Genomic DNA, 13,171 nt, shown 5'->3' with positions numbered 1-13,171 from the left:
ACTGGAATACCATGTGCAGTAGCGGTGGGGTTGCGAGGAACATGTGAGGAGAGGTAGGGAGACGGGAACAGAAAAAAAAAACAACGGCGATTGTGAATACAACATGGCTTCTACTGCAATAACAAAAGAAAAAAAAGAAGTAACTGGGAAGGGCAGAGAAGGATGGACTATAAGAATGGAAGCAGGCTGCAGGCTGGAACCGAAAAAACGAAGTCAGCAGCGAAACCAGAGTTGCAGCTATTCCAGCATACCGGGAAGCAGGCACCATGAAGAATGGGGCAGATGAATGGTCAGGTGAATGAATCTGCAATGTGCTTATCACAGAGAATTCAAATCAATAGTTCCTTCTTTGAAACAAATTCAGTCAGTGATGTAGTACATTGGCTCTACACCTAGTAAAGTGTAAATAAAATACACAAGCAGGCCGCGTAGGGTGCTATAAAACGCATTGTTGAAGATTATTGCAGTAAAGGCAGTATGTCTTCAGTACAAATGCTTCAAGGTAGCAATGGAAAGGCTCTGGTGAAAACACATTAGGGATAATGCAGTGCTCCGGATTAGTGGAAGATGAAAACGTTTGCCCTGATGTGTTGCTTCCTTTTCCTGAAGCCCTGGTGCTAGCAGGTGCTTGCTACCACTGTTGTCATCTGTTCTTCCATTCCTGGATTTTCTCCAAAGATGAATTACACAGGTCCGTTTGAACTGGGGTTCTGCGGCCTATTGGCTCTGTGCCCATGTCCTGATGAAGTGGTACAAAAGGGGGTGGTGATGGACGGAGCATCTGAACCAATCAAACACTCACTCCCAGTCAAAAGATCTGGGTTTGATCCATCACCGTTCTTTAGCCCACTCTGCCACCCCAGTTCAGACATGGCTATATGCAAATCAGTCTTGACCCTGTGCCTCATGGGAACAGTCCAGCCCGAACTGCCAAGCCATGCCTTCCCTGGACCGGAAACAAGCTTCCGAAGACCTTCCTAAGTGTTTCCCGCAGGTGTGGATCACGTGCGCCTGTGGCCATTCATTTTGGACTGTTTTCCTTCTCAATCAGACAAGAGGATTTATTTAGCAAACAAATCATGTTCTTTGATCTTTGATGGTGTTTGAAGTTACAGCCAAAGACTTTGAATCCTAAGATGGTTTGAAGCTGTCTGTTGGTTCACAGTGTATGCCTTCCATTTGCACTTCTGTGATGTCACACAACTCTGAGGTACCTTCCCAAGATTTGACATTTAAAGGTTCTAAGGTGTTGAATTTTTCTTGTTGTTGAATTGATTATATTTTGATAATTATTTGACCATGTACTCTTTTATTGTGCAATGGAAAGCAGTCAGCATAATTAATAACTGTAGTGATGGGACACTGAGAATTTTACATGGGTGAGGGAGACAGGTCATGAAATCTTTCAGAATGCTGCAATGTGTGGGAAAAGTTTGTGGAACATATTGGATTGTTGGGAAAATGTGCTGAAATTGCATTCCATAGCAGATTTTTTAAACCACGAATTTACCTCCAGAAGGTGTCATGTTTTGGCTGAATATCTTCAATTTTCCCTTTCTCTCATTGAAATAGGCCTGCATAGAGTGGGGTCAATATACCAGAACTTAAAAACACCACTGAAAGCAAACAAACAGCAGATGGGAATAACAAAAAGCCACATTAGAGGAAACAGGAAAATGCACAAGGGTGGTATGATGGAGGTGCTAGAAAAACTAGAAAATCAGAGGGATTGAAATGGGGGCATTGGACCATGTGTCAATTGAGTATTAAGACATTTGATGAAGAAAAAGTGTAACACTGATTTTCAAACAACATTTTTACATGGAATGATATCATATTGTCAAGACCTAGAGCACAAGGGAGTTAATGGGTTCACCCTACAAAGTATATATTAATGGACCACTGATTCTTCCGTATCTCTTCCTACTACACAAAGAACACGCATTGACGAAGCCAGTGGGTCTTGCCTTTGAAAAGCGCAATCTGACCCTCTGGGTTTGCCAATGCTAGTTGCTGAGGCTGCCCAGCATCGGAATTTGTTTTAAAAAACATAGAATGTCCAACCCCAGTGTGAAGATGTACACATTCGAATTCGTCAGCAAGAATACACACATATGCCTCATGACGCCTCCGTGGCCTTTTGTTTCAGTTGATAATGAACAGAGATGGCGAAAAGAAAAATATTTGTTGCCAATGCTGAACAGCATTGGTAAAAATAAAATTGACCATGATACGCATGTACTTGGTTGCATCACCACTCATTCATTTTTTTTTTTTTACCATTTCAAGAGAGCGACAGCCTGTAAATTAAAAATAAAAGAGATTAACCCCTTGCATGCTGGTGATGAACCCCAGCCGTCACGCTCCGCGGTGCTCGTGTGCGGATGACGGCTGGGGTTCGTCACGGCCCCGCCCTGTTCGTTTGTTTACTGCACAGCGGCGGAAACGTGCCAGAATCGAAGGGGTTAAAAGTGTGTAAAAGCACATTATAAACAAAGGATCTTCTTGGTGGCAAATTGCAGCTCAGAAGTAACTCAAAACTGATGAGCTGAGTGGTGGGGAGCAAATGTGAGCCAGTAGGGGCAGGGTAGCATTGGATATGAAGCAACTATGAGAACGGCGGGGGTCGGGATGTGAGAGACAAGCCCCACACGAAGAAGAGATCAAGAAATATACGCACTCTCATGAATGCTGAAAGAAGTAGTTGCTTGATGTTAGTCATGGAAGGATACAAGTATTTCAGTTAAAAGGATGGCAAACAAGCTATGCTCCACAGGAGGGGCAAAGAAAAGAATCGGAAGAATGCAATTTAAAAAGAAGCAATTAACAGAGAGTGACAAGAAAGTCAACCAATGATAGGCAATTAGCTGGCCCAAAGCCCACTTAAAGTATTTGTACAGCTTAACTATCTGTAGGCGAGACCTAAAATGTATTTCCCCTAAGGTCCAAACCAAGAAACAAGAAACACAATATAAGCAGTATTTCCCAGGAAGTTTACCTGCTGGGAAACAATGCTAGAAATATGCATGGCAGGCTGAAAAGATTAAAGAAAGTGTTACACCCAACCTGGAAAGGGAACACATCCATTTCTATAAGTAGTCTTAGCCTGACTTTTGGTAGTGCAGCTGGGGTTGAAGGTTTACACTTAGGAAACATTAAGCAGGAGAGAGAAACACAGCACGGAAGAAACAAAAACGAACTATAAAACAATTGAAGTATCAGTGCTGCAACAAATCTAGACTATACATCTTTTAAAAGCTACAAAACATTTTAGGAAAACAATAAAGAGGGAGTAGAGAAATGTTGCATTGCTGTGTGCCCTGGATGTACAGCCAGGGTGCTGAGTGCAGGAGAATCCTAGAATAGCACCTACCAGGCCACTTCTAGAACTACCGGTACCTGAGTCTCCCACAACAAGTGACCCTGAGCAAAGAAGGACGCAGTGCTCACACGTTGATCCTATGGGTTAGTTGGTGAACTGGTTGGTTCTGCTCTGGTAGGCAGGGTTTAGTCCAGTTGGACCCCTAGCCACTACCCACACTGAAGAATCAGGAGAGCCATTAGGTCCCTGACCTGCTACATTGTGCAGTGGGTCACGGCAAGGCACTCTGTGGGTGAATTCTGGGTTTTAATTAACGATATGTCTAAGAATTAAAGTAATTATTAACAAGATGTTCCTAAACAAACGTAATCCAACTTTTACAGCAGATTGAACGTATGAAAATCTAGTGCTCCTTCCTTCCAAGCCATTAAAAACACATGAATTTTCTGCTTGAATATGAGCGGAAGTTTTCATTTTGGGATAAAGAGCGGGGGAGGGGGGAACATGTAAGCACCGACCGTGGGTTATCATCTGCAAGCTCAAAATGCGCTTGCACACCTTGTGGGTGTTAATGAATCTTCCTTAAAGCGCTCAATAACCTAAACCAGGTTCTCCAAAGTCGATTTTTAGCATATCCCAATTTAGACACATGTAGTTATCTTACAAATCTGGCATGGATCCAGCCCTCCAGCATCGACTTTGGAGAAAACTGACCTAAACCAAAGTATGGTGCTGTAGAAAGATCCCACCAGAAACAATTGGGTCCAGCTCAGCAGAGAGCAAGTTTTGCATGTTCTAGGCAACGGTAGGGAGCAGGTTTTCCTGGGTCATAGGGCATGAAGTGGACAAGCATTTCAGAATATCGCCCTGAGCTCATGCATGCATGCACCGTGGTGGTGATGGCCATGCCACTGTTCAGTGCTAGTTCTCTATACACATGTCCATTGGATGCCAACACCAGCAACAGGTACATCTGAAAAAGGACTCCTTTCTGTTTGAATCGCTAACATTGGCTTAAATGTGGTTATTTGCAGATCTACCGATACCAAGATGGTTTGGGGGTGCTTGAAAGAGCGGCTGGAGTGGCGCAATGGTAGTCTCTACGCACCAGTTGGAAACAAGAAATTATTGTGCCTGTTTGACGACCTTCACCTAGCTAAGGTATTTCGAGCTCACGCAGCCTAATATTGCATTCCACGTCCCCTAAGATCTAAGCAATTTTTGTCAACATTTTTCACTCCTGCACATTAATTCGCGAATAGCCTTTGTTTCGCATAAGATATGTACATAAGCATTACATTATTTTACTGTTTCGGAAATGATGATCTCACTGAGTTTGTACTTTTCACTTGCTTGTTCTTGTTTCATGGCAAACATTAATTGTGCTTCACGAAAATGGGTGCTTCTCTGAGTAAATTAGGGCAAAACGTTGTTATTTTTACTCATAAAACAAAACATTTCCCACTTTCAATACTGGTTACCACTAAGCCTTCCAGAGTGGAAGCATTTGTAAAGCTCTTGTTGCGAGGGACACTCTTAGATGTCTTCATTTACAAAGTAAAGTAAGCAAAAAAGAGCTTCCGGGATACTGAGGATAGGCTTTCTTTCCAACGCTGCTGTATAGTTAATGCTACTGAGAAACACAAATGAGCGAGTTGTTTATTTAAAGATAGAGGCTCACAGATATCTGCTCACAGTGAAGCTCTAAAAAACCTGATTATCAGGAAATCCGAAATGAAAGTCAGGGGAACAAGTCATGGCTAAGAGTATGTAGAGAAATGCATGTATTAATACATTTTTAGCATAAACCAATGACGTAGGTGAGAGTTATTCATGCATAATATTATAGCAGCATTTTGGTTTGCTTTTCAAGGAATTTCCTGTGACAGCCTCAGGTGCTGTGGTGAAATATGCAAAGTATATTGTTTGTGCTCCCCATTCTCTCTCTGTCCCCAAAGTGTCCTCAGATCTCTGGTCACTCATCTACCAAGGGGAGAAATATTATTATTATTAAATATTTGTAAAGCGCCTGGCTACCCTAAGGCATCCCCGCGCTATCAGTGACAAGAAAAGCAAAAAGGAAGCAACTGGTTATGGCAGATTCTGGAAAAGCCAAGTCTCCAGCTGCTTCCGGAAGGAGAGATGGTGTGGGGTAGAGCGCAGATGGATCGGGAGGGTATTCCAGAGCTTGGCCACGTTGCGGGAGAACCTAATCTCACTCTCTTTGTTTTTGAAGTCACTGCCCGAAACTGGTTGGTTTACCAAAGGCATCTCGTTGGGTGGTAAAAGGCCACAAGAGATTGATTTATCTTGAGACCTGTTTCGCACAATGTTTTATGGGCTATACACAAAGCTTTGAACTTGATCCGTTCACTAATAGGCAGCTAGTGAAGTTCTTTTAGAACAGGCTTCGCTGACTGCCAGTGGGGCGTGGGATAGAGCAGCCTGGCTGCGCAATTTTGTACCACCTGTAGTTTCTTTATGGTGGCCTTTGTGGTGCCTAAGTATAGGGAATTCCCATAATCAAGCCGTGAAAGTGCCAATGCCTGTACTATCACTGTTCATGCCGGAACCAGGAGCAGTAGGAGAATTTTCTGCAGCATTCTGATGATGCCAAAACATGTTGCGGCTAACTTGATTGCTTGGCTATTAAAGTTGAGAGCTTTATAATATTAATAATAATAATAAAACCATCTGTAGAGCGCATGGTTACACTATAACAGTGTGTCCCCGCGCTATGGAGAAAGCCAAACTAGCCAATCTAGCCAAACTCCCAGATTTTTTATCTCATCATTATATCTTTATTTCGGCAACGTATTGCCATAAAAGATACAAAGAAACATTGCATTAAAAACAGCTAAAAGTGGAAAGATAAGAACATTATGAGACCAATTTATAAAACAGAGGCCCACCTCGTACACACAGACATTATTACTGTAATAAATTAGCAATTTAAGTATTGTCATACGTCCCCAATTAACAAGTGTCTTCTCTTGTGCCAAACTATTCCCAAATATTTGGCTATGGCAAAAACTATAAGCCCAGATTAATCAGTTTTAAAAACCCGATAAGCATGCAGACATTGGGAAAACCCCAGGTTTTTACACACCGGGACAATCCATTGCCTCCTAGCCTGCACATAAGCGTTGCAAAAGAACAGTATGTGCAACTCAGTTTCCTGCTCTACTTTGCACCCTGGGCAGTGGCTCGGCGAGGACTCAGACCATTTACTGGTATAAGCTCGAATTGGCAAACTGCCATACCTCCATTGTAAGTACAATTTCCTAATGGTGATTGGAAATATAACATCTAAAACAGGTTCAAACCTGTAGGTGTCCTTAGCCATTAGAAATGATTCTGTTAAGGTGCCCAACCCTGTACTTTGTAAGTATGCTGCAAGTTTGCTTTCATGATACAGTATGGCACGCCGCTTCCGTGAGACCCTAGCGCATGATGACAGTGGGTCGGACCTCAAGGTGGGTAGTCCTATTCGCCCTAGTTCATTTTTTATGTAATTTAACCATGGGATTTTTCCGGCATTTTGGAGAGTAAGGATTTCCTGCAATTCTGTCCTATAATTAAATAGTTCAGGTACAGACCATAACCTACGCCAAAAGGTTAGAGGCCGTAGGCCCAGATCTTCATCAAGGGGTCTCAGTCCCAGGTCAAGCCTCATTGGCAACAAAGGGGTGCTAGGAGGAAGTGATAAAATATGTCTAATAAATGTGTTCTCTGTTGCTACTAGGTCACGTTTAGTCCCAGAGTTCGCTTCCATACATAACCGCACCCCTGGCCTGTGCTCTGTAGATCTCTAACGGTGGTCCAACCGGCTTGGAGGGAGATTTATTTTTACTTATGAGCCTAATAATTCCTCCTGCTGTTTGGGCCAGTTTTAATTGAGATTTTTCCTGGTGGTGCCCCCACGACATCTTTTCGTTTAGGGTAACCCCAGGTACTCAAAGGTTCGAACCCTTACTAGCCTGTTAGCACCAATATGCAGATTGGGGCGAGTTTTGGATGGTGGGTTGAAAACCATATATTTGGTTTTCAATGCATTGATTTCAAGGCCATGTTCTTGACAAAATGCCTCGAAACCATCGAGGACTCGCTGTATCCCCATGGGCGACTTGGACAGCAGCAGGGTGTCGTCTGCGAACATAATCGCCGGCACCCTGCTGCCTGCGAGCTTGGGGGCGTCACTGTTTTCAACCCCATTCAGATGGGCAATGACCCCGTTGACATAGAGGCAGAACAGGGTCGGTGCTAGCACACAGCCCTATCGTACCCCCCTGTCAACGGTGAATCTGTTGGATAGAGTTCCCTCCCTGCCACATCTGACCTGCGCAAAGTTATCTGTATGTAATCGGATAACTATATTTAGAAGATGTTGCGGAACCCCCAGGTTGGAAAGCACGGACCAGAGTTTCCTACAGGGTACAAGATCAAAGGCCGCTCGTAGGTCAACGAATACAGTATAGAGGCTGCCACCCTCCAACTGTACCGTTTTCCAAAATAGGAGGGCGAGACGGAAAACTTGATCTATAGTGGATACTTTATTCCTGAACCCGGCTTGGTAAGGGCTCAGAACAGAGTGGTCTAGCATCCATTCTAATAGGCGATCCAAGATCAGCTTCGCGAAAATCTTTTGTGGGACGTCGATTAAACTTATGGGCCTATAATTGGCGGGGAGCAGAGGGGAACCCTTCTTAAAGATGGGGACAATCTCCGCCCCCAGCCAAGTTGTAGGCACCGTCATCCCTCCAAGGATTGCATTGAATGCCACCTGTAAATATGGGGCCCAAACCATTGGTTCGTGTTTGAATAAATCGCCTGGGAGTTTGTCCAACCCTGGGGCTTTTTCTGCAGAGAGTCTAGAAATAGCTGCCCCATCCTCCGCCGTGGTGAATTTATCCCACTCCAGAGATGGAATAAGGGTGGGACCTACCTCTAGGTCTGCTTGATCCCCGGACTGATCTACATCGGCCTGCACATACAAGGATCGAAAGTAAGCCTCCCACACACTGGGTGCAATGTTAGCCTCAACTGCTGGAGTTGGATCAGCAGAGCCACTTTTGACAATCTGCCAGAATTTCCGGGCGTCTCTGGCTTTGAGAGCGCCCATCATGTCCGTCCAGTTGTCATTCAATCAATCAATCAATCAGGTCATTTGTAGAGCGCACTACTCACCCGTAGGGTCTCAAGGCGCTGGGAGGGGGGGGGGTGCCGCTACTGCTCGAACAGCCAGGTCTTGAGCTTCTTCCTGAAGGAGAGGTGGACTTGGGTCAGGCGCAGATTGGTGGGAAGTGAGTTCCAGGTCTTGGCGGCCAGGTAGGAGAAGGACCTTCCTCCTGTTGTCGCTCTTCGGATGCGGGGGACGGCGGCGAGGGCGTGGTTGGTTGATCTGAGGAGGCGCTTGGGAGTGTAGAAGTTGATCCGGTTGTTGAGGTAGCTCGGGCCTTGGTCGTGTAGGGCTTTGTGTGCGTGGGTGAGGAGACGGAAGGTGATTCTCTTGTTGACCGGGAGCCAGTGCAGATCTCTCAGGTGTCCGGAGATGTGGCTGCGTCGGGGGATGTCGAGGATGAGTCTCGCCGAGGCGTTCTGGATCCGCTGGAGTCTCTTCTGGAGTTTGGCAGTGGTTCCGGCGTAGAGGGCGTTGCCGTAGTCCAGTCGGCTGGTGACGAGGGCTTGGGTGACCGTCTTCCTCGTCTCGGTGGGGATCCACCGGAAGATCTTACGTAGCATGCGCAGGATGTTGAAGCATGACGAGGAGACGGCGTTGACTTGTCTGGTCATGGAGAGGGAGGAGTCCAGGATGAAGCCCAGGTTGCGTGCGTGGTCCGTCGGTTTGGGCGCGGTGCCCAGGGCGGGGGGCCACCAGGAGTCGTCCCAGGCGGAGGGCGTGGAGCCCAGGATGAGGACCTCCGTCTTGTCTGAGTTCAGTTTCAGGCGGCTGGTCGTCATCCATTCGGCTACGTCTCTCATCCCTTCGTGCAGGTTGGCTCTGGCGGTGGCGGGGTCGTTGGTCAGGGAGAGGATCAGCTGGGTGTCGTCAGCGTAGGAGATTATGTTGAGGTTGTGTTGGCGTGCGATGGCCGCGAGGGGGCTCATGTAGACGTTGAAGAGGGTGGGGCTCAGTGAGGATCCTTGAGGGACGCCGCAGATGACTTTGGTGGCCTCTGACTTGTACGGTGGTAGGCGGACTCTTTGTGTTCTTCCGTCGAGGAAGGAGGTGATCCATTCCAGTGCCTTCTCCTGGATTCCGATGTTGCTGAGGCGCTGTACTAGGGTGCGGTGGCAGACAGTGTCGAAAGCCGCGGAGAGGTCCAGGAGGATGAGGGCCGCTGTTTCTCCGTTGTCCATCAGAGTTCGAAGGTCGTCGGTGGCGGCGATGAGGGCGGTCTCGGTGCTGTGGTTCGCTCGGAAGCCGGACTGTGAGGGGTCGAGGGATCCATTCGTCTCGAGGAAGGCGGCCAGCTGTTTGTTGACGGTCTTCTCGATGACTTTGGCCGGGAACGGGAGGAGCGAGATGGGACGGTAGTTCTTGAGGTCGGTGGGGTCTGCTGTGGGTTTCTTGAGGAGAGCGCTGAGTTCGGCGTGCTTCCAGCTCTCAGGGAAGGTGGCGGAGTCGAAGGAGATCATTGTCCCATTCGATCTTGGCATTCTGGGTAAGATGTTTATACTCCTTCCTCTTAGCCCTAATCAGTACAGTATTATCATCATGTTGCTTCATGGCCTCCAATAGGTCAGCTTTGGCCTTCCTGCAGGCGGCGTTATACCACGAAGCGCGCGTCCCCTTGCCTTTCTTTACCCTCAGTACTGGGTTCAATACCTCGGCTAAGGTACCATATAACTCCAAATGAATATCCCCCAGTTCTCTATAGCTCTCCACAGACGGGAGTTGCTGGATAAGATTTTCGACTTTTTGTAAAACTGGGACAGTCTTGGCATAGAGCCTCTGGATATCTTTGGGGTTTCCTATAATTTTAGGCCATCTGACTCTACGCCGATTGCTAGATAAGATCATACTGGGCTCCATGACATCATCGCCCCCCTGGGTCGCAATAGTAACACCCGGCACTGCAAATTTTAAAATCAGCGCATTGTGATCACTTTCATCACGGGGGGTAACCTTAAAGGCCACAACTTTGACCCAGCTACACGTTTCCACTAATATATAGTCCAGGCGAGAGTTGTGCCCTAGTTTGTTGCAGGTCGGTTTAGGAGGGAGATCTCCGTTGACCCGGCCATTAAAGGCCCTTAGAGAGTTTGTTAGGGTCAGGCACATAATTTGGGTGGCTAATGGTGTCCAAGACTTCACTGGGGGGCCCGCCAGAGGGGGGATTCCCCGTTGGTCATCCTCCTCCATGGTTGCACCATCCAGAAATGATGGCAGCGGCTCGAATTGACAGTTGAAGTCTCCCCCTACCACATACGAAGTGCCTTGTGGGATGGAACTCAGAAACAAGGCTAATTCCTCAATTGTGCCAGAGACATTTGCTATACCCACTGGTCTTGAATAAACATTGACCAATGCCAGTTTAACAGCATTTGGCCACTCCCGAAGTACACTCAAGTGGTCACAGTCCAAGCTCGAGTTCAAAGTCAAATCTTACCCCTATGTAATAGCTGGATGAATATCCCAATGCAACAGCCAAAAGGTGGGGCCCGGTCCGGTCTCAATTGGTCTCTAATGGGCTACAACGGGCCCGCCCTTGGCCCGGGCTTCGCCCGGCGCGCACCCGCGCGCGTCCCGCACCGCGGGATAAGGAAGAAGCAGCTAAAGGTTGCAGGCAGGAGTAGGAGACTGCGGGAAGAGGAACCAGCTGCGATGTCCACGAGCCTGCTGGTCCTCGCAGTCCCGCGCCTCCTAGGTTTCACCCGGCAAATCAAGATTCCGCCCTTCGAACAGTTGAAGACTGTTAAGGGCTGCAGGCAGGAGATTTCACCCGGCAAATGGAGATTCCGCCCTCTGTAGCAGTGTGCAGGTATGAGTGGCTCCCGCAGAGCGGGGGCCGCGAACAGTTAAGGGCTGCAGGCAGGAGGAGGAGACTGCGGGAAGAGGAACCAGCTGCGATGTCCACGAGCCTGCTGGTCCTCGCAGTCCCGCGCCTCCTAGGTTTCACCCGGCAAATCAAGATTCCGCCCTCCGAACAGTTGAAGACTGTTAAGGGCTGCAGGCAGGAGATTTTCACCCGGCAAATGGAGATTCCGCCCTCTGTAGCAGTGTGCAGGTATGAGCGGCACCCGCAGAGCGGAGGCCGCGAACAGTTAAGGGCTGCAGGCAGGAGGAGGAGACTGCGGGAAGAGGAACCAGCTGCGATGTCCACTAATCACTAGCAAGTGAAAAATTATTTGCCTTTCAGTATCATGATTTACAGAAATGTGAGGCTGCTGGGCATGGTTAGTCCTTTTGGCATACCACAGAGGTAGTGCTGGGTGACTTTAGATAGGTGAAACGCTAACAACACTCCCCAGCAGGAGATGACCTAGATGTCACCAGTGGTTGCCATTAAGTTACCTATCTAAGGTGATGCATGTGTTGCACACGTACACACATATTCACACTCATCTACATGCACTCACTCACACCCCATCTACTCACAGGCACCCACACATACACTCACCATTCGCAAGCACATCCACACCCACACACCCATTCACAGCAGAAATACACATACATGCATACATACAGGCACGCACTCAACATTAAAATAAACTTACAGTTCTGCTGCGGTGACATCAGATAATGGAATGGAAGCCTCAGTGGTTCATGAAGACTTCGCGGAATGGACTGCCACCTCCTCTCATTGGATGACCTTGTCATGCATCAGCAAAGTGAGAGGAAGAATCCCCTCACTCATCACATAGTGGAATTGGGTCCGCGAGACTTGCTGACCTCAACCCACTCTGTAATGAGGTGTCCCTGATGGGCAGTCGACCCTGGCCACTTAAGGTTTGAAACCTGGAGTGCCCAAGTCCTAGTCTGTCAGTGACGTGCCCTATTGTCTTGAGGGATGGGACCTCTCAGCGATTTGCTGGGCTGAAGAGGCTTAAGCCCACAGGGCTGTGAAATATTCAACTTGACAACGTTTGGCTCAGGCAGCATTGTACCTACACATAAGCATGGTTATACATGTCTTCCACTGCCCTGAGTGTCGTAGCAACAAAGATATTTGGATTCCTGGTGCTGATTTTTGGTGGCATGGAGAAACACAGAGCATGCGTTTGCGCCATGAAATAGGCGTATCTCCCAGACTGTGGTCTTGTTGGACCGGGAGGGGCACCCAAAGAGCTACCACATTGTGCTAAAACCTACTACCTTTTCCAGGTGTTAAGCAGCACTGTGTTGGCACTATACCATACAGTGTGACTGTGTGTATTGTTTGTGCATGCCATATTGTACTTTGTGGCCATATATAAATACTCCTTTTGTCATAAAAGAAAGTATTTGACAGGACAATCATTTATTGCTGCTAGTGAATAATTTGGAGTTGTGAGCATGTGTTCAACACCTCTCCCCAAGAAGCCTGGACTGCTCGACCCGCGCTTCCCCTGAGAGTCTAGAACTGAAGGGGTTTTTTGCCCCATTGCTCACTATCAATAGTAGGTCAGCCCCCGGTTCACTAGCAGTGAAAGACCTTAACCCCCACAGTTGGGCCCCATAACTTCTGCTTTCCTCCTGGCTCTCTGAAGAGGATTCTGACACTGACCCTAACACTTTAATAGACAATGGGTGCTGAGAGAACCGGAGGAGGATGTACTATTTAACCCCTTGCCTGTGGGGCTAATTCCCCCACTGTGCTGGAGGTTGGAGCGCAAAGCGCCCCGATGCTCATGATGAGCTCAGCT

At 47.5% G+C, this 13,171-nt stretch overlaps 1 protein-coding gene across 1 annotated transcript in view; it reads left to right on the top strand.

Moving 5' to 3' along the window:
• LOC144822741 (uncharacterized) overlaps window positions 1-13,171 on the top strand; it is a 2,085,503-nt gene that overhangs the window by 814,238 nt on the left and 1,258,094 nt on the right. Inside the window, exon 60 of the mRNA XM_078680596.1 lies at window positions 4,357-4,483. Coding sequence (XP_078536722.1) covers window positions 4,357-4,483 — 127 coding nt within the window. The remainder of the gene's footprint in view (window positions 1-4,356; window positions 4,484-13,171) is intronic.

This window comes from Lissotriton helveticus, chromosome 3_1 (genome assembly GCF_964261635.1).
Source record: "Lissotriton helveticus chromosome 3_1, aLisHel1.1, whole genome shotgun sequence".
NCBI classification, from domain to species: Eukaryota; Metazoa; Chordata; class Amphibia; order Caudata; family Salamandridae; genus Lissotriton; species Lissotriton helveticus.
Note: the sequence above shows the minus strand (reverse complement) of the source record. Positions and strands in the feature narration are given on the sequence as shown.